The sequence below is a fragment of the Globicephala melas genome, chromosome 15, assembly GCF_963455315.2.
Source record: "Globicephala melas chromosome 15, mGloMel1.2, whole genome shotgun sequence".
Taxonomy (NCBI): Eukaryota; Metazoa; Chordata; class Mammalia; order Artiodactyla; family Delphinidae; genus Globicephala; species Globicephala melas.
Genome location: NC_083328.1, coordinates 50,643,701 through 50,671,606, shown reverse-complemented (window position 1 = coordinate 50,671,606; position 27,906 = coordinate 50,643,701). Strand labels below are relative to the sequence as shown.

The 27,906-nt window shown below is 38.4% G+C and overlaps 1 protein-coding gene across 7 annotated transcripts in view; it reads left to right on the top strand.

The window, feature by feature from the left end:
- PLCB4 (phospholipase C beta 4) overlaps window positions 1-25,926 on the top strand; it is a 421,043-nt gene extending 395,117 nt beyond the window's left edge. For 6 of the 7 annotated variants that reach the window (XM_030872577.3, XM_060284138.2, XM_060284140.1 and 3 more), the window contains 8 exons: window positions 6,446-6,561; window positions 7,834-7,909; window positions 9,665-9,840; window positions 13,007-13,108; window positions 18,336-18,393; window positions 18,846-18,932; window positions 21,947-21,983; window positions 24,400-25,926. In XM_030872577.3, the coding sequence (XP_030728437.1) occupies window positions 6,446-6,561; window positions 7,834-7,909; window positions 9,665-9,840; window positions 13,007-13,108; window positions 18,336-18,393; window positions 18,846-18,932; window positions 21,947-21,983; window positions 24,400-24,488 (741 nt within the window). In that variant the 3' untranslated portion in view covers window positions 24,489-25,926. The remainder of the gene's footprint in view (window positions 1-6,445; window positions 6,562-7,833; window positions 7,910-9,664; window positions 9,841-13,006; window positions 13,109-18,335; window positions 18,394-18,845; window positions 18,933-21,946; window positions 21,984-24,399) is intronic. The other variant, XM_060284144.2, reaches the window with a different exon arrangement.
- Window positions 25,927-27,906: the final 1,980 nt, after the last annotated feature.

The window sequence follows — 27,906 nt, the reverse complement described above, 5'->3', positions numbered from 1 at the left end:
CAAAGATGGTGTCTTAGTCAGTTTGGGCTGCTATGACAGATTACCATAGACCAGGTGGCTTAAACAACAGTTTCTTTCTTACAGTACTGGAGGCTGGAAGTCCAAGGTCAGGGTGCACCAGATTCAGTGTCTGATGAGGGGCCCCTTCCTGGTTTACAGACAGCCTCCTTCTTACTGCTCCTTACATGGTGTGGAGAGCTTTCATCTCTTTCCTGTATCTTCTTATAAGGGCACTAATCCCATTCATGAAAGCTCCACCCTCATGACCTTACCACTTCCCAAAGGCACCCCCTCCAAACACACTGGGGATTAGGGCTTCCACATATGAATTCAGAGTGGGGAGGGATACAAATATTCAGTCAATAGCAAGTGAAAAATTATTTTTGCATGAGAGAATTTAGAGGTAGCTTTGATAGCTCTTCCCCTCTGATGGCACTGAACTTTATTCCTTCCATTTTCTTCACACTTATTGGTGAGGAAATATTAGTATTTAGTAACAAATAAATCCTATATGGCAGAATAGAATCCAAGTTGCCTTCATTTGCAGAAACAACTTCAAGCTTCTTGGAGCCCCACATTCTAATATAACCAAAACTTAAAAGGAGATTTTAAATCTCCCTAAATCCTACCATCTAAATTTGTGTGGACTTTCGTAACAGCTTTAGTGTACATTTTTTGGAGGAAGCCTTCAAAATGCCTTCAGTCAAGTAACAGAGCCAAATTGCACAGTAAAATATACAGTGCTTGCCTGTTGCTTTTCAGAATGCTTTTTGAAAGCATTTCTTAGCAGGCGAATGCATTTCATGGCTTGTTTTCCATATCGTCATGTACTTCAGAAGTTAAAGTCACAAATGTATGATTATAAGCTTATGATGAATTCCTTCTCCCACATTAAATACACAGGGGGCCCACTTTTCTATTCAACCTGCTTTGGCAGTATAATTTATGAACTCTGAATTCCACAATCTTTTTATATAGAACTACCACTACTAATAAGGCTGACATTTATTTAATGTCACTTTTGTGTTACACATTGTATATACATTCTTAAATTCTCACAATATCCCTGAAACCCAAATGGTACTATCCACATTTTAGACATGAATAAAATGAAATTCAGAGAAGTGCCTAGAGCAGTATAACTCATTCATGCTGGTTATAATTAAAGTGCTTTTCATCTATTTGAACTGTCCAAAGGCTTTGCAAATAATTATTTTCAAACAGTTAGACCTTTCTCTCTATAAAGTTTCTGTAACTTTTCAGTCTATAGTACTTCCCTAATTCTTTCCACTGTCTCATCTGAGCCAACTTTTAAGATTAAGGGTATATTGGAATATTTACTTGCCCAATACATACTGAGGTCTACTCAACTAATGCACTTGTCTTTAAAGCTGAAAAAAAGAAACACTGATGAAGGAGGTGAGAGGATGTGGTGAATCTATTACCACCGGACCCACTTAGTGCCTGATCCCATTTGATCTTATTTATCCTAACACTAGTTTTTCTATCTGTCAATACTTTTCAAAAGGTAAAACTAGCTAATATATACATAAGCATTTATTATTTGGTATTCTTATAACAATTATATAAAGGAGTATTATAATTATATTAACTTGTATCAGTTAGCTTTTGCTGAGTAACAAACTATCCCCAAATGTAGTGACTAAAAACAGCCACTGTTTATTTAGCCCACAATTTTGTAGCTCAGCTGGATGATGTTCCTGGTCTCATCTGGGTTCACTTGTACATCTGCTGTCACTACCAGTTTGGCAGATGGTGGGCAGATGTGGGGGGCTGGCTGACTTTGGAAGGCCTCTGCTTTCTGTGATCTCTCATCTTCAGCAGTAGTCCAGGCTTGTTCACATGGTAGGGGTCCCAAGAGACCAAGCCTCAGCTCAGAACTGGCACAGCATCACTTCCATCTCCATCTCTTGGCTACAGCAGGTCACAAGGCTGTCCCAGTTTCAAGGGATGAGGACTCTACTTCTTGGCAGGAGGAACCACAAAGTCAGGTTGCAAAGGGGATTGGATACAGAAAGAGAAATCACTGTGGCCCTTTTTGCAAACAGTCTACCAACCATTTGCCAGATGAGATAATTTATACTTAAAAGAAACACAGCTTGACTAAATCACCTAGCTTTTAAATGGTGGAGCCAAGCTTTGGACCAAATTCTATCGGACTCCAGAACTCAAGCTCTTCATCACTGTATTGGGTTGCCTCTGAGTTTTCCCACATTAGTTTTTATTTCCACACATCTTGATGGTCTTAGTGAAAGGTTTTTAAGAGCAGTCATGAGTCTACAGGGCACAGATATCTTGACATCCTTTGGGACTGCTTTTTCAACACATGATCCTTGGGCCAAGAACTGGAGGCTTCATAGAACTGCATATTCTTGTGCCCACTGGAGACTTTGTTATCATCTCCAAGGAGAAATCTAGGAAATATATTTTAAATAAGCTCCTCTCCTATGCACACTAAATTTTGAAAACTGTTTCTTTAGGAATATTATTTAGCACTCTTTACTGTTCCTCAGTGAAAACCCCACTAAAGGCCTGTAAGATACAGAACAGGGCTCCCTGAAAAATGGGTTTTGCCCTGTTGTCAAGCAATAGTAAGGATTAACTACCCCAGCCTTTCTGTGAAACAATATTTATATAACCCTTTCTAACAGTTACAGTGCTACCTAACTATGGCCACTAATTCAGTCTTTTTCTGAAACACCATGTAGGCAAAAAAAAAGCAATAACAAAAACTGAATGCATCCCTTGGACCACCAGTTTGCAGCATCATCACTAGATGAGTCAAATAAAATGCCTGAGAATCTGACTAAAATTTGGCATTTCAGTAAAGCCGCTAATGGAAAATATGCTCTTTGCTATGCAAGCAGTTTTGCTGATAATAAACACCAAGACTACTGTTAAACTCATCAAATGTAATTCGTGGTAAGAAGTCAGTAACAGACCTACAACTCTGTCATGAAGTAGAAATGGGCAGAGACACAGCAACCACCCACAAAGGCAGCTTACTGGTAATCTCAGAGGTGCGTGCTGAGCAAACGCGATTTACTCAGATGTTTCAGTATCATCTGTGGCGTGAGAATTTATGCCCAGAGTCACATCAGCCACAAGAATGAATTGCAGCAGCAGTTTTTCCCAGAAGAAGCTGAATTTACTCTTAATGTTTTTTTTTTTCCACTGAGCAAATAGATATACTGTAGCTTTTGAGGTTACTATTGATTTTTTTTTCCTTTAGGAGTTGATGGTGGTAGACAGTTCTTTTTTTTTTTGTTGGAGTATAGTTGATTTACAATGTTGTGTTAGTTTCAGGTGTACAGCAAAGTGAATCAATTATACATATACATATATAGAGCAGGTACTCTTAACTTTGATAGAAACATATACAAATCCTGCTAAAAGCCATACATTAATTTCCCCAAAATGTTCCAATTAAGATAGACTTTTAAGTCAACATATTTAATTTTGGTACTCTTGACCTGAAAGAATGAAAAAGGACTTATCTCTTCCATAGGGTCTCATGACTCAGTTAAGGACAAAAAGAATAAAATCAATGATAGTTTTTTTTTTGTTTTTTGTTTTTAGTATAAATAGGCTTAGAGATAATTTCCTGGCTCCTCTAGTTTGTACAACAGGAAGCTGAAGCTTGAGCCCACCGCCACGCCCATCACGTGATGATCAGTAATTAGGTCCCCATTTCTTTGTGAAAGGGGAAGTGTTGTCTGGGAACCAGATTATCCCAAAACTTCAATACCTGCTACCTACCACGCAGGGATAGTTTTGAGCACAGAGAGAAACACAAGAGATAATTTTTCAAGGTGAGCTTTCTTGTTATGTGTATTCTTGTAATCATTTTAATTCAATATGCTTCTAATTTTTAAAAACTCTATATACATTAGGTGACTTGCAGCTCATAACCATGAATTAGGTTGGGCAAACAAGGTCCTGTTCAGTTTTCTAATAAAGAAATTGAAGCCTGGAAAGATTTATGTTTGTTACACAAGGCCACTAGGATGAGCTGGGACCAGAATCCAAGTCCTCTTACTGCTTTTCCATGCTAATTTTTTTAATTCATGCAACAAATATTTACTGAATCTACTTTGTACCAAGCATTGGGCCATGTAGTGGTGAAAAAAAGAGGTTTTCCCTGCCCTTGTAGAGCATATCTTATATACTTGAAGCCATCATGAATGCCTTTATGGTACAAACACCCTCATTCCTCATATCTTAATTGGGTTAATTAAGGTTCACCAGAATACTTCCTTAAGCAATAGTCTATGTCAGCTTACTTCCAATCCTCACAGCCTCTTTTTTTTTCCTTTTCTTGTGCTGCACTAGAATATTTAAAGAAACAATCTTCTCCACCCTCCTTTCAATGATATTTGCAAGAGACATAGGAATGTGGCACCTCTGAAATGTTTTATTCTAGACTTGCATAGAGCCCCTTATTTGCCCAGGAAAATTAATGCATGTGCCAGACAGGCATGATGATTACTAAATCTTAGAAGGAAGGCTAGTAGTAGGGTGATTTAGTGGGTTTTTTTCCCCATGACAATGCAAGAGTAGCTAAATCCATTTAAATAAGGATACATCAACGTGTCAATCTATTCCTGTGGCAGTAGGTTAAGCTTGGAGGAAAAGTTTATTGATTTAACTTCTCAGGCTATTCTCCCTTCTCCCAGGTCACTCTCTGCATGTTTTCATGAGTACTGAATAATATAAGTAGGTTTGTATGTAATTGTATTTCGAATAAGGTATAACAGGCATTTGAAATATGATTTCTCTTATATTTAATCCTAACAACCCTATGAAGTAGGCAACAATCTCCCAATTATAAAGATTGAAGAAGGTATCACTCTCCCAATTATAAAGATGAACAGACTGAGAGGGTAAGTGGCTTGTCCTAAGACCTGAGACTGTCCATGTCCTTAACCCAATGCAGAACCCCTAGTTTATAACACAAAAGGGCACAGATATTGGTAACAGGACTGGATTTATGAGGTGTTCCAGGTTACCACAAATTAAGCAGGACATTGTTACCTATAATTCCCTAACCCCAAATCCAGAGGAAGGTAACATCACCTCGGAGCACTCATTGTCCCTGTTATCAGGTCCTATTCCTAGAACCTTCCTGCCTAGCACCACCTTCCTCCATGCCTTCTCCCAGAGGCATTTATTCACTGGACAGGAATGCTGAGACCATATGCACCAATGCATTTCTGAAGAATTTATATATAAATGAACTGTAAATCAAGTCCTGTGTTAACCTGCTAACAGTATTGGGAAATTAAGAAAATCTTGGGAAAGTTCAAAATCCCTCCCCCATTTATATTTTATGAAATCTTTTAAGATATCCATGAATTAGGTTAAAGGTGAGCCTACCTTAGGAAGAAAATTAATTTTAAATAATTAAGTCACTCACTTTTGTTACTCACTTAAAAAAATAAGCAAAAGGAAACATGACCATGAGGGTAGTTATATAACCTGAGCAAAGTCTATCTATTCCAGACTTTAGTATCATCTCATTTCTCTAAGTTTCTCAAGAGTAAGACTAGGATATAACATCAAGCATCATCTTAGAGTGGATATTACTGATTGAACTGTTTTCCTCTATGATTAGGGGCTGATCAGCTAAAGAAATCTGATTTCAGTTAAGTCCCTGGCTGTGACCAAATTATCAGGAAGAAATAATGTTTATAAAGAAATACTTATTTTCAAAGCATTGCAGCCCCATTTTCAGTGATTGAAGGAAGCATGTGGAGAAATATTTTAACTATCTGTAAAGCTGAAGGCCAGGGTTCCTCAACATTCTGTCATCCTTGTGAGTGCATCTAGATTAGGAAGCTGGCAAAAATATCAATTGATGGGGATTCAAAATGAGCTGATATTGACAACCACAGTGGAGGTTCTCACTGTGTAATGATGGTATTCAAGACCTTCCAAAAAGTGTCCGGTGTTTAGAAGCCATGCCACATAATGAATAGTTATATTCAGCATGTAAAAGAGAATAAATATGGTAGCTGAACTTGGGTTTTTGGGACTAGGTTGTAGAAGGGGCAGTGGACTCATTAGATGACTCAGCAAAACAAAGATGGATGGGTGGCAGTTCTATGGAGACATCTATGTGCAGAAGAAAGAACTTTGGGATGATTAGTGTTGCCCAGCAGTGGGCAGGGCTGCCTTTTGAGGTGGGCATGTTCAATGGACTGAGACTGGAAACCCACTTGTTGGAGAGACCTTATGGGAATACAAGAAACTCTTGGGTCGGGTGGGAGATTGGAAGTCTTTCCAGCTCCCAGACTCAGTTACTCCTTGATTTTCAAACCAAGACTCTGAAAGAGCTGTTGAAAATTATGCCAGCCCAACATGGGATAAAGTTTATCAGTTACACTACAGGTCTAACTTGTCACTACAAATTCTTCTCGTTCAGGAGCACAGTACCATGCAGAAGCTACATTGCACACAAGTTGACAAAATTGTGGCGCAGTATGACAAGGAGAAGTCAACTCATGAGAAAATCCTAGAGAAGGCAATGAAGAAGAAGGGGTAAATGCTGTTTATGTCCTTCTGGAGGCTGTTTGCCTTTTTATGTTTTGTCTTTTCCCACAGTTCAACTGCCTGTTTAGGCCAAGGAAGAACTTAGTCTTAACTGTGTTTTCATCATTAACAATGATTCCTGGAAAATAAGCGACTCACTCAGCTGAAGGGAGTGACTGAAGTGGAAAAGAGGAGCTTTATTCAAGTTCTGCAGCTGTTGGTTAATGAAGTAATAACTGTGTCTTTCATGGTACCTTTAAGGTGAATGGGGGTCGAGGGGGAGAAGGAAGGACAAATTACAGTTGGAAAAATTCCAGAAATCATTTTGCATTGCTAGGTAATAAATAATAAGGTTGATACACTCAAGGAAAAAAATGCAATTTTGATGTTTAATATTACAAGAATCCTTAGCTTATGCCAACAGGTGAAACTGTTGAATAAAACCTATCACTGCATTTACCTTGAAAGATTTTATCTATTGATAGAATTAAGCTGGGGGAATGTTTCTGTGATGCTGCAACCTCACTGAATAACAGAGCAGGAGGGAAACACACTCAGTGCCAGCCATGGAGAAGTGATAAGTTGGATGTTTAGAATGTGCCTCTCAGAGACACTCTCTATTAATAATATGATGAAGCACTCTGACTTAGGCCATAATAAATCAGAGCATATATGCTGAAGGCAGAAACTCAGGGCCTATTCTGGTTTCAGCAATGATATGGATATTCCAAAAGGAAAAATTAATCACTGAAATAAGCAGTAATAGTTGCTGGGCAATTGCCTAGTATATATTTCCTACTCACAATAGAGTAAGAAGCAAAAATTACCCTGCATTGCCAAGAAATGCTATTTTTCTCCCTTGTTGGCATGTGTCAAAGACAAAAATCTGGCTTTACAACCAAAGTGGAAGAATTGAAAACTCGCTTCAAGGCTGAGGTCCTATTTTTCAGTTCTCATCCTAAATAGTGTATTATTGAATAAATAAAAAATAGCTTGAAGAAAAGCAGGAACCAAAATGGAAACTCTGACAACAAACCTTTAACAATGAAATAATTGTTAGGTCTGAAATGTCTCTTTGTGTAGTGGTTGAATTGAGTAATCACGATACAGATATTTTGTAAGGTGTGCATCTATTACTGGAAGAACCGAGGCTGCCCAGTGAGCCATGGCGTCTCATGTTTGATGAACAAATTGTCTTCATTGGAAGGCTTTGGAGCAAAGGTTCCTGGGAGAGGAAAGATATCTAATGCCTGGCATGCATTTGTGGTTTTCCATTTTCAGGGGAAGTAATTGTCTCGAAATGAAGAAAGAAACAGAAATTAAAATTCAGACGCTGACATCAGATCACAAATCTAAGGTAAGAAAATACCTATTTTTACAGCAGCAACTGTGGAAGATACTGTGTAATTTTTTAGAAGCTGCACCCAGTTTAAATTAGAAATAACAGTAGCCTGGGGCTGGTCTGGGCTCACTGGCTTGGAGAAGAGCCATTTCATGGAACACCTTTTCCTTAGTTTGTAAACATATGCTCACAATATCTATGTTGTCTGCCTCAGAGGCATCAAGGGAAACAACTAAAAGGAAATAGTGTATAAAATACAGAATATGATTCCCTATAGAAGTAACATTGATCATAGGACAGAAAACCACCCATCTTGAGGGTTCAGTAGCTCTTTGATACTTATTCCATCCTAACTTTGCTGTGGAAGTTTGGGATGGGAAAAAATCCAGAGCTGAGATTCTAGGAGATGAGCCTAATTACTTGGATTCCCCCAAAGACGCAAGAAAATAGTTTAGGGGACATTAATTAAGATTATTGACATTTTGGAGAGCTGAGCACCAAGGTGCCATCAAGAACATAAATAATTATAATAATTATAAAAGAAAAGAAACTGTGAAAGAAAGTTTCCAACTGTAGCTTTTGGTCAAACCAGCCAGCCTCCGTATGTCTACATGCAGCTCTGTCATCCAGCCAGCGACCCTGCCACACACCTGGGCCAACCAGGCATCCAAGCCGAAGTTCTCTTTGGTGCTGTGTATTTTGTGTCCACTCTGCTATGCAGTCTGTAGAGGCAGTAAGCTGTGTATCTTTAAGAGTTGTTCCCCACTCTCTCTTTCTCTCTTCTTAACTGGAATATGTGAGAATTAACAACTATGCAACATGCCATGATTTTTAAATGCTTTGCATAAATAGGAAAGCAGAAACGTTGGCCACCGTATCAATTTGCTTTTGCTGCGTGAAACACCATGCCGAAATTTAGTGGCGTAAGACAGCTACCGTGCATTAGCTCACAGTTCAGTGGGTTAGAATTTGGGCTATACTCCACTGGACAGTTCTACTGATTTTGGCTGGGCTCATGTGTGTGTCAACAGTCAGCTGGCCTCACTGATAGCCTCACTCAGCTCTTTGGTAGGTAGCTGACTGCTGGTTGTTTTTTTCCTACATGACCTCTCATCCTCCAGCAGGCTAGCACAGGCTTTACCACAGGTTAGCCTCAGGGTTCCAGGCATAGAAAAAGGATAAGTACTTTCCAAGCTTCTGCTTGTATCACATTTGCTACTGTCTTGTGGCTAAAGTAAGTCACAGGTCAGCCAGATTCAAGGAGGTGGAGAAAGAGAATCTAGCTATTGATGAGCTGTAAAACCACAGTGTGAAGAGCATGGATACTCTTTGCAGGAGAAGACTTTCTACCCCAGCATCTGTTCAAATGACACAATAAGTCATGATCCAGGAATAAGAGAACACAGCTCTCTATTCAGATCTGTGGCCTTGTGGAAGTGAACCTGGAAAAATATAAGGTGATGAAGAGAATTCTGATAGAATTGGTAAAGGAGCCCAAAGCCCAGACAAACCAGAGTGTGGGCGAGTTAGGCAGTTGAAAGAACGAGTCATGATTAAGTATTTAGAGCCAAAGTGATTGCTCTATTTTAATAAGCAATGACTTCCTGATTCCCACTGATTAGTACATATTTTTGCAGGTTATATGTGTGTCTACTGATTGACCAAGTAAATTGGTGGGAGGGATCTGAAATGCATGGCTAATACTGTGCTTTCAGTTCCTACCTGACCTGTGAGAATTCCAAGTGGCACCACCCCCTTTTCCCCACGCAGGTCAAGGAGATCGTGGCGCAGCACACAAAAGAGTGGTCAGACATGATCAACACTCACAGTGCAGAGGAGCAGGAGATCCGGGATCTGCACCTCAGCCAGCAGTGTGAGCTACTCAGAAAGCTCCTGATCAACGCCCACGAGCAGCAGACCCTGCAGTTGAAACTGTCTCATGACAGGTGGGAGAGTTAGCTCCAGAAGACACTCCCAATTTGTACAAAAGACAGTTTTGTGGTGTGTGTGTGTGTGTGTGTGTGTGTGTGTGTGTCTATGCACCTGTCAAGGTAGTAAGGAAAATCAACCTGACATACAACATTGAGCTTTTACATATATCTTATTGTACGGTTGACGTGAGCAAGAGGAACTATGAGAAATGGCCTCTGCCATCAAAGGGCTTCCAAGCGTTGGCAAGATCTCACACTCCCATGACAAATTAAGTCACGTTACAAGTAGCATATGATACATACTAAAACGTGTCACAGGCTCTACCGCCTCCAAGTGGTCCCAGATGCTTCATAGAATGATAAGGCTGGAGGTGGCCTTTGAAAAATGATCTGGAGCCTCTTAGAAGAGAAGACATAGAAGGAGATAAAGACCAAGCAGTTGAGCTCCTAGAGGATTGGTTCTGATCACTCAGAGGTACCTGAGGAAAGACCCTTGTTTCCACTGTCTGGACTTCTATGAATTCTAGAAAAGCAGGCCTGATCAAGAAATAGCAAAAAGTATCTGTTTATTTTGGTCTCACCCCATTTCAGCAAATTGCATACTGAAGATGATGAGCTGGACTTTTTCCCAGGGCAGAAGAGTGTCTAGGTCAGTTATGTCTTTTTATCACAGCTTTGTTGCAGCTCGCCTGCGCCTTCCTTAGTGCCAACTGTATGCCACAGTTATGGTCTGTTGATACACACAAAAAAGTAGAAAACAGAAGCATTTTACAAACAAATCAAAAAGAAACTTTTAAAATCTAACTGCATGAATTATCTAGGCACATTCTCAGATTTCCAACTTTATTTTGGAGTGATATACAGCCATAAGAACATGAAGTATTTTTGCCATAGTTTCTGATTCTCACATGAATCAACTAAATGAGGTATACTATGCTGAGTTTCCTGTGGGCTAAGTTTCCAGACCCTGTCCATTTTCAAGTATTCTATTTATTTGTATAGGATTAAAAGTTGTCTTTTTTTCCCTTAGAAATGCTCTTGATTTAGTACACAGAAAGGTCTGTTCATTATCCTCCCTTTGACCATTGCTACAATACCAGATTTTAGGTTTCCACCCTTATTCAAAGATACTTCAAAGAATAAGGTACTCTATTCTAATTTTTTTTCTTTTGAAGTTGAATATAGGGAAAAATTAGCCCACAACAGCAGGCATTGTCTAAAAAAAAAGTAAATGAATTCTTGCATGACACAGGAAGTCATTTGAAGGAACCATAACCTTAATACTAACTTACCTTAAAAAATAGATTGATGACAGGGGTATTTTTCAAAAAAACAGCAGCATCAAAGCTTTTTCTCAAGCATCCTGTAGTTGTGTTTCTTTGTCACCATCACAGCTGTCGCTCTCGGTTAAAAAATCTTGCCTTCTTAACATTCAGCAGCATTATTTGGTTATAGATACGTGCTTGTTGAGTGAAAGAAGAGATGATCAATTTAATAACAAGTTATGAAAAATTTTGAGAGCCATTTTCTTGGGCCCAGGAGTTTCTATACATATTCCAGCCCCTGTGGCCCTAAGGTCTCTGACTGAAGAACTCTCTGTTTCAGCTTTGTCCATCCCTTTCCCTGAACTACAAACTCTACTTAAACAACCTCACTCCTTAGTCCCTCATTTCCAGGCAGTGCTTCAAGGAGATTGCCACAGGTTCCAGGGAAGATTCTTTGTTAATAATATTCATTTTAGTATTCTAAATTGTATGCTTTTAATGAACTCTTCAATAATATAAAGATATGAGTTTTTGTGGTACACACACGCATTCACACACACAGTGATCAGTCACCTGTAAACATCCTTTTTCCCCCCTATTTCCTATGCTTATTTGAAACCATTTCATCCCCTTCCTTCCCTTGGGCTGTCAGAAAACAGGATGGTCACTTGTGAGTGTTAGAACATCCTTTCTCTTCCAAGCCATCTGATCCCAAAAAACATGGGGCAAAGCTGGAATATCCTTGTATTTTACTGACCATAAGTGGTTGTCCTTGTGCATTCTTTGATTACTCTCATGCTGTATTCACTATTTACTTTTTTTTTAATTGTATATAGGTTGGTAAACATGATTGCCTGAGATATTTGTATATAGTTTAGGATTTGTAGCTTTTATTATTCAGAATTCTTATGGCATGTTAATGACAGTGTCCTACTCTGGGCAGCTGAATACGACCATTGTGTGGTTAGGGTTAGCTTAGACACACATAATGTCGCTTCTTCCCAGCCCACCACTGTTACTTCACAGTGACCCACTGCCCCCAGGAGAAGCATCCTCGTGGATCGGGGCTCCTGCCCTCCTTTCCACAGAGTACAAAACAACTTGATGAGCCCAATAGTGAAATAAAAAGTGAACCTAGTCCCGTTGTTACATGTGGAATGTGTTTTCTGTTTATGTTTTCATTTTTTTTTAATTAGAGTTAAATATCCATAACATGAAATTTACAATTTAACCATTTTTAAAATGTGTGGCATGAAATATATTCACACTGTTGTGCAACCATCACCACCATCCATCTCCAGAACATTTTCATCTTCCCCAGCTGAAGCTCTATACCCACTAAACACTAGCTCTCCACTCCCCGAATTTATTTTTCTTCTTTCCAGTTTTATTGAGACGTAATTGACATACAGCACTGTATGGTTTCAGGTGTACAGCATAGTGCTTTGGCTTTACATACATCATGAAACGATTACCACAGAAAGTTAGTGAACATTCATCATCTCATATAGATATAAAAGAAAAGGAAAAGAAAAAAATGTTTTCCTTGTGATGGGAACTCTTAGGGTTTGCTCTCTGAACAACTTTCATATATAACGTACAGCAGTGTTCATTATATTTATCATGTTGTACGTTACATCCCTAGGACTTATTAATCTCATAACTGGAAGTTGTTACCTTTTAACCACCTTCCTCCAATTCCCCCTCCTCCCACCCCTGCCTCTGGTAACCAGATATCTGATCTCTTTTTCTAGGAGTTTGGTTAGGTTTGTTTTTCGTTTTTCGTTTTTTGTTTTTTGAAGTATAATTGATCTACAACACTATGTTAGTTCCTATGTTAGTACACAACATAGTGATTCAATAGTTCTATACATTACAAAATGATCACCACCTGTTTGTTTATTTTTAATACATAGGGAAAGCAAGGAAATGCGAGCACACCAGGCTAAGATTTCTATGGAAAATAGCAAAGCCATCAGCCAAGATAAATCTATCAAGAATAAAGCAGAACGGGAAAGGTGAGTCAGAATGCTCACTGCCGGAATATAACATTGACTTGAAGACACAGACTCGACAATATTTCTGTGTGTATACACACACTCACATTTGAGATATAAACAAACCTGTGAGTTCCGGTTGAGAATCCTGCTATTATAACTGCTAGAAGATGTATTATTATTGCTGTAAAACATCTTCTGATTGTTTACTACCACTAGTAAAACAGATTTACATTCAATATATGTGTGCTAATTTACAAACAAAATTATATAAAATATGGCAAGATATCCTTCCCACATCCCATTGGGTCATCCTGTAAGCATCTCATCTGCTCAGGTGTTAAGCCCATTCTGAATGGACTTAAAATCTATATAACGGCATGTAGGATGGTCTTCTTCCCTTGACTGGCCTCGTGCTGTCCTTGACACCAGGCGCCATCTCAAACCACCACCACCCCACACACAGGTTTTCTGGTTCATCCTTGTCTTAGAATGGGTTTCTAGAAACAAAGACAGGAATTTGTGTGCATATGATTTACTGAGGAAAGGATCTTCAGCTAAGGGGAGAGGAGGAAGCAGGAGTGGGCCAGGGCAGGGGCTAAGTAAGGATATGGTCTCGGCTAGAGTTCCTCTTCAGCCTGATCCCAAGCTCTGGATTGTAAACTCTACCATGATCTGTCCCTTTGAACCACAGGTGTCTTGCTTTTGTACTTCTATGTTAATCAGTCATTGGCCACATAGAGTTGGGGGAAGGTTTGTGTGACCTCCAGAAAAGATCCCAGGTGCAAGCCTTTTAGCCAAAACTGGTAAAGGGGACCTGAGAGGACATCAGTAGTCATAGTACCCAAGAGAGGTAGTTAGCAGCACTTGGTTCCCAGTGATCCCAAAAAGCATCTTCACTTGTGATGCTCATGGCTGCCCCGAAAGCCTCTAAGAACACAAATGCTGGTTGCTCCAGAACTGAGAGCTAGGTTGACACAGCAGTGGTCAAGCACAGCAGGATTGCATCTCTTGGAGAAATAGACTTGGATAGAATGTGGCTGCCGGCTGAGTTCACCACCCACACAAAGGCTGTGTTTTATGCTCAACAAAATTCAGAGCAAAGTGAAGATTACCTTTGGGGGTTAAAACGTGAGCATGAAGTTTAGGGCTTTACGTCATTCAGCTGTTGACCATAGGCTGAGCTGTTAGGAAACTTTGCAGCTCCAAGCAAAGTACCCCTGTTTCAATTCCACTGTCTACATGGTCTTTTGTGGACGCTTAGTTGATACCTGATGTTTCCTCCTTGTCTTGAACACAGCAGTAACTGCTGTCCAACTACTTCAATATGGTTGATTTTTAAAACGCATCTCATTTATTAACCATAATTAAAGTTAAACTTGAAATAGGACAAAATATAAAGCATAATACCATCCAGTGCATTTTTATGCTGAAGTTTTGTTGGATTAAATATGGTTTGGAATTAACTGGCCAGCAATAGGATTTGGAATTCCACAGTAATTTGACCTGGAAATGAATTGCCTTTTCAACACTTTGGCCAAGAAATTTCCCAGTAAACATGGAGTGTCATTTGTGGCTCTCTAGGGAGATTGTTACTCAATTTAATCAATGCTCATTTACACCATCATTTTGGGGTAGTTATCTGGTTCTTGTTTATTTTAACAAAGTGCCACCCTCTGGACGTTATTCTCAGACAAGGATCTTTGCTTAATGGCCTTGTGTACATGGAAATGACATTGTCCACTTTAGCTGAAAAACACAAAATATTCATGCCATGATAAAACCTCGTTAAACTGTTTTAGACTGTCCAAACTGAAATATGGAATTCAACATGATAAATGTGCTAATTATTAAATAGCTCTTTATCATACTTTTTCAATTATGTTGCAAAATGGACTTTAACCCAGTTGAGATCAAGTTATCTTAAATTATGAGTTACTGATAACTTAACCAGGAAAGTTTTTTATTTAATTTCCTTATTTTGACTTATTATACTTATTTATTATAACTCAGTATCCAGTGGTTAGGTGACTCTGAAACATCTACAAATGGCTGGTCTCTTAAAAAATAATTTCTCTATGCCAAATGGTTACCTTTTTAAACACATGCTGTGTGTATCCACCTTATCAAACTACTGAGAAATAAAATTAAAAATTTATAATCAGAGACCTAAGAAAGACATACAGAAGCTGAAAAATACTTCTATTCTTGGGTCAAAGAAGGCATTTCAACATAAATGACATGATATTTATAACTGAATGACAACATAAACACTGTTGATCAATGTGTCAGAGTTAGCTAAAGCACACAGGAAGAGAAATAATCAGCAAAATAAAGAGGCAACCTACCAAATGCGTGAAAATATTTGCAAACATATATCAGGTAAGGGATTAATATCCAAAATATATAAGCAAATCAACAAATCAATAGCAAAAAACAAATAATCTGATTTTTAAAGTGGGCAGGGGACCGAATAGACATATTTCTAAAGAAGACATGCAAATAGCCAACAGTATATGAAAAGATGCTCAACACTATGAATCATCAGGGGATGCAAATTAAAACCACAATAAGATATCACCTCACATCTGTTAGAATGGCAGTTATCAAAAAGACAAGAGATAATAAGTCTTGGCAAGGATGTGGAGAAAAGGGAACACTTGTGTACTCTTGGTGGGATTGTAAATTGGTGGTGCAGCCACTATGGAGAACAGTAAGGAGGTTCCTCAAAAAATTAAAAATAGAACTACCATATGATCCAGCAATTCCATTTCTGGGTATATATCTGAAGGAAATGAAAACACTATCTAGAAGAGATGCCTACATCCCCATGTTCATCACAATATTATTCGCAATAACCAAGACATGGAAACAACCTAAGTGTCTATGAACAGATGAATGGTTAAAGAAAATTTGAGGTGTCTATTCAATGAAATATTATTTAGCCATAAAAAGAAGGAAATCCTGCCATTTGGGACAACATGGATGAACTTTGAGAACATTATCCTAAGTGAACTAAATCGGACAGAGAAAAATACTATATATTTGTGGAGTCTATAAAAAAGCCAAATTCATAGAAACAGGGTGGCATGGTGATTACCAGGGGGTGACGGTAGGGGAGTCAATGAGGAGACATTGATTAAAAGATACAAACTTGCAAATATAGGTTTAATAAGTTTTAGGCATCTAATTTCAGCATGGTGAATGTAGCTCACACTGTATATTACTTGAAAGTTGCTAAGAGAGTAGATCTTTTTTTAACATCTTTATTGGAGTATAATTGCTTTACATTGTTGTGTTAGTTGCTGCTGTATAACAAAGTGAATTAGCTATATGTATACATATATCCCCTCCCTCTTGCGTCTCCCTCCCACCCTCCCTATCCCACCCCTCTAGGTTGTCACAAAGCACCGAGCTGATCTCCCTGTGCTATGTGGCTGCTTCCCACTAGCTATCTATTTTACAGTTGGTAGTGTATATATGTCAGTGCTACTCTCTCACTTCGTCCCAGCTTACCCTTCCCCCTCCCCATGTCCTCAACTCCATTCTCTATGTCTGTGTCTTTATTCCTTTCCTGACACTAGATCTTAAAGTGATATTTACAGTGAAAATTATAGCCTAGATGCATATATTTTTTTAAAGAAATGAAAATTAATAAGAAAATGCTCAAAGAGGACATAAAATTAGAAAAATAAACTGAACCCAAAGATGTCAGATGGGAAGAAATCAAAATTTTAGAAGCAAAAAATATTAAAATAGAAAACAAAAAGCAATGGAAGTAAAAAAGTGAAAAAAGCAAAAGCGAAAGCTTGTTATTTGAAAAAAAAAAAATCAGTGAACCTCCAGCAAGAATGATAAAGAAGAAAGAGATACCACAAATTAGTAGTATTGGGGATGAAAAGGGAAATAACTACAAATACAGTAAATACTTTTGAAAACAAAGACTACTATAAACAATACTACTAATGAATTTGAAAACCTAGATGGAATGGACAATTGCTTAGAAAAACTAAAATATCCAAAACTGACTGTAAAAGAAAGAGAAGACCTGAATAGACCTATAACTATTATAGAAATTCAATCAATTATACGTCTATTTAGTCATGACAAACACTCCACCTCACCAATAATCAGGGGAAATGTGAGTTAAAACAACAGCATGATGCCATTTCAAAAAACTAGCAATTGACAGAAAAGGAAATGTCTGATAGTAACAAGAGTAGGCAAAGATATGGAGAAAGGGTAACACCCAGACACCATAGGTGGGAGTGCAAACTGGGACAGGTACTTTGGAGTAAAGATGAAGTTGTTTACTCCCTACCAACCTGCAAGTCTAGGTTTACACGCTGGAGAAACCTTTGCTCATACGCACAAGAAGATATGTCCTACATTTCATTTATTTAGCCAATAGACAGTGTGCCAAGCATTTCAGGACCCTATGTGCCAAACCATTGTGCATTGTTGGGAAATAACCTACTTTCTATTAATGGCAAAATGAAAATACTGTAATCTACTCAAAAACGGAAAAATCCATGCAGCAGATGAAAATAATGGAATCGTTTGAAACATAGCTATATTTCTTAATCATAAGGCTAAGTTTTAAGTTACAGAAAGAAACCCAGAATATGTTAGCATTTAGGTTAATTTGGAAACCATACAAAACAGTATATGTATAGCCCAGAAGCATCAGCATCACCTGGGAGCTTATTAGAAATGCAGAATCTCAGGTCCACCCCAGACTCACTGAATCACACCCTCTGGGGGTGGGTTCAGAAATCTGTGTTTTTGATAGTATCTCCATGTGATTTGTGTGCATGTGAAAGTTTGAGAAACATTTGTGTGTATTACATATGGATACATCCATATGTAATAAAAATATTAAAACATGGATAGGAAGGTCCACACCAAATTCAGAATAGTGGTTACCTCTGGAGAGAGAGAAAGGAGGGAAGTGGAGTGAGGAAGAATACAAAGGGGGGGTTATTTATATCTGCAATGCTTTATTTCCTTTAAAAATATGACACAAGCATGGTAAAACATAATTAATGTTGACTAATCTGAGTGATGGGTACACAGATTTTTTTTGTCTTTTTCTCTGTACATTGTACATTTCAAAATTCCTCAATAAAAATTAGGAAAAGGAAGTGATAATCCCATCCAAATAATTAAATGGAATATGACTCTTTCTTATTTAATATCATATCCAACTGACGTCATACCAACTGTTGTTTGTACCTGTTGCTTTTAGGCGGGTCAGGGAGTTAAACAGCAGCAACACTAAAAAGTTTCTGGAAGAAAGAAAGCGAGTAAGTATTTTATAATTTTCTTGACACTTTTCCTTTAAAAAAACTATAAACAGTAACTCATGCTTAGAAAGCAGACTACTAGCTAATTTGCTTAATTTGCTTTTTCTGTACGTCAAACATTCTAGCTTCTCTTCTCCGCTCCCTGAAAGCTAAATTAATCTCTCACTGAAATTTTTAAGGTAATTATTTGCTCCATTTTATACAGAAAATGAAGCCAGATTTTAATCGTGAACAAGTACTCTTGTTTTCTAAGATTTTGGCAGGAACTATCTTGCCAGTAAAAATTATGGGTTTAAACTCTCCCAGTTTTCAGGCTATTTTTCTTTCTTCTTTTTTCTTTTTTTTTATATCCATCACTTAAGTTGCAAACTACCAACCTTCATCCATAAGTTTTAAGATTACAACCCAAAGTTGACCAGATGTTTTGTTTTGTTTTGTTTTGTTTTTTGCAGCTCGCAATGAAGCAGTCCAAAGAAATGGACCAGTTGAAAAAAGTCCAGCTTGAGCACCTCGAATTCCTAGAGAAACAGAACGAGCAGGTATTTCACCTAAAAAGCATAAAAAGTTGTAGGCAGCCAGCCAGCTTCGGGAGGCAAATGCCTTAGGTCAGAGTCACCCTTCTGCTAAAGCCCGTGGCCTGAGTAGTGGCACGGAAAGATGGCTAGAAAAATTTGGTGCCTACTGTACTTACCCCATTTCATCCACCAAGAACAGAAAGTATTCTTTTTTGAAGTGGGAGAGGAATGTGGCTGTGGGGAGAAAAGAATCAAAAGTCATGTTTTGATTAGATTATGGGGATTCTAAGAAGGACATTACTGAGAGGAGGAGAAAACAGGTTACAAATTGTTTCTTCATTTTCACTTAGAGTTTTATCACTTGTACCCTAGAGACAAGTGAGGTTGCATTTAAAAGCAAATGAGAGAGACCACCTACTTTCAACCTCAATCTAAAAGGGAAGTTATAGAACCTTATTAGGCCTTACAAGTGAAACTTAGAGGCATGAGCCACCATAACTCTACAAACCACTGGAAGTGAGTGGATACCATACCCTTGGTGCTAAACGCTAAATATACACAAATAAAAATAAACACAAAAAATGTACACAAATAAAAAGAGTTATCCAAAATCCAGCTATTTAGTAGCTATCAGGCATATACCAACACCAGGATAACTGTGTGTTTACCTCGAGCAGTACATATAGATGGGCTATAGCCAATCGGCCATCCGCACTCTCATTTCAATTTGATGGAAGTATCTCTAGCTTATGTGGCAAAATGACCCTCAGCAGCAGTTAAAATTTCAGTCTGTCTCAGTCCAAATTCATCTCTTTAGCTGTAGCTGGTTTGGAAGTTTCTAGATAATTCACTTCAATATAGAAGCTTTAAAGAGGTTTTGCTGAAATACGTACTTGTACTACATTATTCTTTCCTATTTCTTTTCATATATAAAGTAATACTATTTAAGGTATATTTTTTAAGAGTAAATGGCTTCCACTGAAGAACACCTAACTGGAAATTACACTAAAAACTACCTTTGAGAAAGTAAAACAAAACCATAAAATCTTTTTTTTTTTTTTTGTATTGCAATTGGGTAACAAATAAATCCAACTTCTGGTTTCAGATTCTTTACTTTTTGGTTGATAGAAGTTTTACTCATGGGCATACTTCTGAGTTATGTTTCCCATTTCCTTTCCAGCTAAATGCTTCTATTCATGAACAGTCCACAGATCCCTAAGGGGGACAATAAATGTCTATTGTCCCATGGGCCCAACTCATTTGACCAACTCATAGATACATCACCTTCTGGTACAAGTTACTAATGATTTTGCTCCTAAAGCATTTCTCAGAAAGTGCTGGGGTGGGGGGCGGGGGGGGATGGGAGAATGAGTAGGGGTAGAGCCACCATCTCCAAAACAATAGAATCCACTTTAGTGAATCAGGACTGGGTGGGGATAAGGATGCCTTAGAAGAAGGCACAATGGAGGTAAGATGCAGTTATGTTTCAGTTAGCTAAATTAAGAAACTACTTAGAAATCATTGTGTTGCTTGGCAACAAGTTTGACTAAAGAATATAAATGTGCTAAAAATTACTCATCACTACAATAGTGGTGTATATCAGAGCTAGAGAGTATGGTTACCTAGTCTTTTCAGTTTGAGAGCTAAATTGCATAATTTAAAAATCACTTTGGGCTTTTATCCTAATACATGTGTAACTCAAATCACACCAGAGTTCTTGCACTGAAATACTGGATTAGTGATAACTGTACTGATTGGATCATATTGGGAGAATAGTGACCTTTTGTTCCAAAAATTCATATAATGCCTTTCAGTGGGTCACAGGTAATGTCTACCACCCATACCTGATACTTTGAGTCACAGAAGCTTAGGAAAAAACATGAGAAAGCTTGAGATTTGATGAAGATTTAATGAGATTCCATGAAAAGAAATTCAAGATATAGTGACACTTCCAGCAAATGTAGAATTAGGACTTGAATTTCTTTGTTAAGCTTTGCTTTACAAATATGGCCTATTCTATAACAAATTCAATCCCAGGTATTTCTGGTATACCTTTTTTTTTTTTTGGAATTTAAAGATCAGAGACCTCTCAATTCAGTTACTCGGTGTGTTTCAACACTGTCATAGACACAGGGCAAAAGACATAGTGACTCTGTTTCTTCCCTCATAATAGGCGAGGTCTGGAACCATTTGGAGAGCTCCCTTTATAACCAATATTTCATTGGCAGAAAACAGTTTCCTGTCTCCAGGCAATCCCAAACTTGTATAACAATCTCCCAAACTACTGTTAAACCCCAAGACTTTTTTCTGTTTCTAAGCCAAAAATAAATGAATTTTAACATTCTCCCATAATACCTCCCTTTAAGGTTTCTTACTTGCTTTCCTGTGACCCTAATCGCCTAAATTCTCCCAGTCACTCCCAAAAAAAAGCCTGGAATCGATCTACTTCATTAGCTAGACAATGTTGAGGGCATTGGTAGAAACAACTCAAGTTTTAATATATTTGGGTCCTGACTCTGGATCCTAACTTCATATGGCCTTTTAAAGCCTCCTAATGGCCTTGTCTACTTGGTCAGCCAGTTATTCATTTAAAACTCCAAAGGGTTTTTGCTGCTGTTTCCCATCGACCTCCCAGCCACACAGGAGCTCATCCTTCTTGACACGCACCATTTCAAACCTGAAATGCTCCATTACTGTCACACCCAAGTTTTAAAAATTGATTTTTGCCATCAATCCTATCATTTAATAAAGAAAGGTGAGGGGGTCTCGCTCAAGGGAGGGTTCCCCACTCACTGCCCCACAAGAGAGGCGCAGTCTGGGTTAATAGGCATCGGTCGTTTGTTTTGTTCTTTTTTTTTCTGTTGAGATCAACTTGGGGGAAGTTTGTCACTGACGGTTGTATACATGTTTTAGTCTTAGCTTTTTGCTTTTCTGTATATGGTTTTGCATTCATTTTTCAAATTCACTTCAGTATTCATTTATTTTCTTTGTTTTGTATGTATGACTCAATTTTGACATTACTATTTTTGTACAAACAGCTTTTGAAATCCTGTCATGCAGTGTCCCAAACGCAAGGTAGGACTGAAAACTCTGATAAGCAAGACATTGCCTTCCTGCTCAACTACATCCATATTCTTGGTGCTTTGATGATTCACATCTGCTCATGACTAGTTAAGATCACAAGGGTTTGATTTAAAAGTGTGACTATTTAATGCTTGGATTTCTGATGTAATATTCAAACCAAAATGGCCAACATCTTGAGAGAATTATTTCTGATGGAGTTTTAGTAGCCTTTCCAGTTGCAGACCTGGGGAACTCAAGTCATGCTAATGAAGATGTACCCAGGCATCAAAAACAGTGATGTATGGTTGTTGTTTGGACAGACCACAGCTAAGACTGGGTCACAGAGTCATATCTTTCACAAACATTAATATGACTGCCATCAATTTTTAGAGCACCCTGGTAAAAGTTCATTGGTGGTTTTTAATGACAAAGAGTTATGGTTTGCGTGCAGAAACATTATACAATGTCATTATACAATGACTCTTGGCATGCTTTGTGTTAGATCCAATCTGCCAGGGACCTTAATCACCCCTTATAAGTGACCATATGATTTATTGTTCAAACAAGATAGTTTTGAAAGTGAAAGGGGAAGCTGTTCATAATAGCCAAGACCATGGGCATAAATTGAAACCGTCCTTGACAAGTGGGCATGAATGGTCACCCTGCTCATATGAGAAGCTGGCTCTTGGAATCCTTTTTTAGTGTTAATATGATCCTTCTTTCTAAACAGTGTTCAATATTGTCTTTAAATGCTAGAGGGGGAGAAGCATAGGGAATCCTTTATTACTACTTAGTGAACATAAAAGTATTTAATTTCAAGTGCTGATAATGTTTCACTGTCATCTCTTATGAATATTGCTTGTGTCATAGTTTCATGTTTGTATATTTTTCTCCATTTCTTCATTTCTCTATTAGAGCATTATTATATCTCAGGCATAAAAAAATCTGGGGAGGGGAACCGTCCATCCCAAATGTAAGCAGAAAGTTATCATCTTTAATGTTATTATATCCATCCTCACCAAAATGAAATTTAAAGCCACAATATAAAAATAACGATAAGGGCTTCCCTGGTGGCGCAGTGGTTGAGAGTCCGCCTGCCGATGCAGGGGACACGGGTTCGTGCCCCTGTCCGGGAAGATCCCACATGCTGCGGAGCAGCTAGGCCCGTGAGCCATGGCCGCTGAGCCTGCGCGTCCGGAGCCTGTGTTCTGCAACGGGAGAGGCCACAACAGTGAGAGGCCCGCGAACCGCAAAAACCAAAAAAACCCATAAAATAAACAAACAAACAAACAAAAATAATGATAAGAAGGAACTCACTCTATGGTCTGTGGGTTAAACTAATTTTGTAGCAGGACTTCATTTGGGACATTTAGATGCTCATAGTATGATCTGCAGAGTTGACCAAATCCTCCCAATGACCTTCCATTTGGTTGGAATACCTAAGTAGACATGAATAGGAACATCAGAGCTCATGAGAGTCCTCCTCTTGAGTTATATCTTTCTATATCCATGTTTCCATTTGTAAATGCCCTTTATTTCAAAATGATGTGTCACTAAAAAAGGACAGGGTGCTTTATTGTTCCTCTGAAAGATCCATGTATTGGGTTGGAAGAAAGCATGCGGCTGGAAAGTAAAAGATAAAATGAACCAATTGATTTCCCCTATTTTGCCAGGCAATGATTTGTCATCAGAACCTGTCCCCATATGACGCCTTTCCACCCCCCAAATCAGCTGGTTGTCTTCTTGACAGCCTTAATTCATGAGATTGAGTTCACCGTGGCTTACTTCCTGGGGTGGACCATAAAAAATGAATGACTCCAGAGAAGTGAGAGCCTATGAGGATAGTTTTTGGACAATAGCATTCCAGGAACCCTACATATTTCTGTAACGTTCTGTTTGCAGCATACTCCAACCAAATCAATGTGATATGCTCCCACCTGAACTTCTCCATCAGTGAAATTCTTAGGCAACTACTTTAAATTAAATTTCAGGCTATTTGGGGAATAAATCGTGCATAAGCAATGCATATTCTAAAAGTGATCAAATTATCTACACACAGTCAAGGCATGTCAATCTGTAGAAACTAAATCAAACAGTTAGACACGACATAATCTATGAGTAACAGGCATAGCCTCTTCTCAAATTGTTTTCCTGGTACTGTGTGGACGAGTCCTTCTCAGACTTTAACGTGCATAAAAATTTCCTGGCAATCTTATTAAAATGCAGATTCTGGGTCAGTAGGTCTGGGGTGGAGTCCAAGATTCCGCAAAGATCCCAGGTGATGCTGATGATGCTGGTCCATGGACCACACTTTAAGTAGCCAGGACATAATGACAAGCATCAAATTTACGGGAGAAGAGAGGTTGGGTTTGCTCTATGGCTTCAGGAGAGGATTTCAACATGTAAGGTCACGTTTCTGATGTTACAGGCGAAGGAGATGCAGCAGATGGTGAAATTGGAAGCCGAGATGGACCGCAGACCAGCAACAGTTGTGTGAAACTCCAGGACGCAAACTGAAACCGCAGAACCACTGCATCAAAAGAGCACTCCCAAAGTTCTGAACACAAATTCCGTGGAAGAAAGCTGATGTCTTTTGCGTTTCCTTTATGTATAGACAAGATGTCACCTGAAACCACAGAGAATTACGTACTTCTCTTAAATATTTTGAATACGGAATTTCCTTGGCCAACTAAAAGTAGCTACAAATCCCCCAAAATTATGATTCCAATAAGGCAGAGTTTACCCATTGATCATACCACTTAAACATGTTTGCTATAAAGTACCATCACAGATAAATGAGCTTGGTGTTAACAACTCTGCTTTGTGATGCATTAGGACATGTTTGAGCAACAGCAAAAATAGTGTATTAGCCATGTGATAGTAAGCGCATGCACTAGGGGGAAAAAAAACTCTGTCTACAAATTTATCAGCAGAAGTGGTGATCTGCTAGACAAATAATCTGGGGGAATTTTTCTACATCTAAGTTACCTCATCAGTAAGTGCCAAGTCTCCACCATGCCATAAGAAGCTAACTTCCTGTAACAGTTGTGGAAATTATTAGAACAATAGAAAAAAAAAGAACAGTGTCCCTGTGCCAAAACCCATCAGTGCTCAAAAGGAGAACTCTGTCAGGCACTTTTAAGAAAGTTGACATCTGACATTGCTTTCTAGGAATTGCTTCTGCCAATTCCAGATTATTACAGCTCACTCTTACACCATAAAGATTGTGAAGTGGTTATTGGCAAACGTTTGTAAATGTGACCATGTATAAAGTATTTATACTCCTAATTCTCACTGTCAGAGAGCAAAATCATCTAAGTATTGCCACATGACAAGATTAGTAAACAGGAATACTAGAACTATGTTTGCATGATACACAAGCACCAATTACGACTAATCCGTACACAGTTAACCTAATGCAAGTAAATACTGGTTAAGAAAATGTATGGCACAGAATATAATTTGACTCTCAAGACTTTTAGCATAATGAAGAAGTCTATATATATGTGTATATGAATTATGTGGGCATTCTTGATACTTCAAGTTCTAGTTTCAAAAAAATACATAACTAATTTAATTTTACACAAAAATATTTATGCAGATTTTCAGAATTTCATATCAGGAAATAACCTTTTTATGTCTGTTAAATATCAAAACAATTTGCTACAGTGTTAATCTGCATGGTCTTTAAGCCTGCTGTAGTTGTGTTGCAGAGAGTGCATGAAGAAGTCCCCCCTGGGAATGGAGCCATGCCCCAAAGCCCAGAGGAGTGCATGGAAACTGTAATCTAGAGCTAATCAGATTACTGATTTTAGGGCACAAACCACCAACTGAATTGTTGTATATGCTTGTACAGATTGATTCTGTGTGTTCCTCTGAATAAGGCAGAGAAAATTATGTTACCATCAATATTGAAATTAAACTTCCAACTTCTCTAATAAAAAATGAAAACACATCTAACACCCGTCAGAGTATTTGCTCCCAAAGATGCTTTCCAGTGTACTTTTCCTGTTTCATAAAAGATCTCTTCATTGAAGGGGGCTTATGCATGACCCAACACATTTTGCTCCTGACACAAAACAGGCTGATTCTAGTTGACTCCCAATGTAAAGTACTTGTTTTTTTTTTCTTTTTCTCATATTTATCCTTTGAACTGGCTTCTGTGAAATTCTCTGGTTCCAAATTTCCTTATCTGTAAGACAGTGGAGTTAGACTATGTATCTTTCAACACTAACATCCCATGAAAAATGATGGCTATTAAAATGGTACCACATTTGGATGGCCAGTTTTCAGAGATTCCAAATGGCTCCCTCATCAAATCAAATAGCTTCTTCCCAGTGCTCACCATTCTGTAGCACTTGACTGAATCCATCACTCCCCTGCTCTTTGCTCTTCTTCTGAGAGAGAAGCAGAAAAAGGTAGGAGCAAACTCTTACTTTTCCCATTTTTCTGATTATTTCTTCTCTGGCTTTTCATCCTCCTACACTGCCATAAGTATTTCTGAGGTCCAGCTTAAATCCAGAGCCAGTTTTTTTCTTTAACCCAGATTACTTTCAGTGTTTGAGATATCTTACTCCCTGAAAGGATCCATTGTAATAGGATGAAAATGTACACATAGCTCAAATGTACAACAAAAAGATGTGTTTATTTTCAATTGTAAGTGCATATTGCACTCAAATCCTGCATTCTTACTTATTATGAAGGAAAAAAAAATCCTGCCAATTACAGTTACTCAGCCTCTTCCAACTTAAAAATAAAAAACACACCTATTTCAGAGGCATATTAAATTACTTCAAAGTCAAACCCCCAGTTACAGTTCCCTCCCCCTTAAGGAGGTCTCCCTGCTTCTTTCCCCAGGTGGCCTCTTGGTGTGAAGAGAAGCCTGTGTGTCCTCCTGGCAATGGGGAGGAGCATCTGGTCTCCTCTGTGGAGTGGTCCTAACTGCCTGCAAGGTGGGCCCTTCCATCCCAGTGTCTCAAGGTTTCTGCTCAGAGGAGTTTTCACCCTAGGCTCATTTTTTCCAACATTCTTATGGGATACACAGAAACTTGTGGAGTTTGTTGGGAGTGGGAACCAGAGGTGCTAGCTCAGGTTCATCCATTTAAATACCTCCTTTGGCCATTTTTCAGCTTCTAATGCCGTGCTGTTCCAATACCACGGGGGTTTCTCCAGGAGGCTTGTAATTTTCTAGAGCTATGCCACAAGAAGCAAGAAGCAAGCCTATAGAGGTTCTACTACATCTTCCTTCTCCCACCTCCAGGACTTTTTGTCCCAATCTGGGGATCAAGGCACTTGACTCAATTCTTACCTTTCTCCCTCCTATCAGCCCTGAAAGGATATTCAGCCTCTCACGGATGATTGATTGGAATGCTCATACTGGACTGGACTTCTTCCCTAAGTAGGTTGTTCTTCCCCTTTTGGGGGGATAAAAGGCTTCATGGAAAAGAAAGCAGATTGACAAGATAGGGAAACCCATCGGGAAGTACCATATTTCATCAAATTCAAGACATCGTTGATTAGAACATGCCCATTACTATTTTATATTCCACAAAGAATGAAAGCATGCTGCCAGTTAAATTATGACACACCGTCCAGTGATTATAAGACACATCTCAATTTCAGGGATATTAAAATGTAGAAAATATGTGAAACTTGGAATCCATGAAATATATAGTATTTCAAAAAATATTATGCAAGCTACTCAAATCCCAAGTCTTAATGGGGGTGGGGGGGGACTTAGTTTTAAAGATAGAGCACAAGAGAAACCTTATATCAGAAAACCTAAACTAAAGGACACTTACACGATTGGGTTTGAAATTTAGCAATGAGCTTCCTGGAAAGCATTTCAAAAGCAGAAAGAAATCTATTTCTCACCATCAGTTCAAAGAATGTTCTTTATGTGTATTTTCCTTAGCTGTTTCATTCAGTCACATGC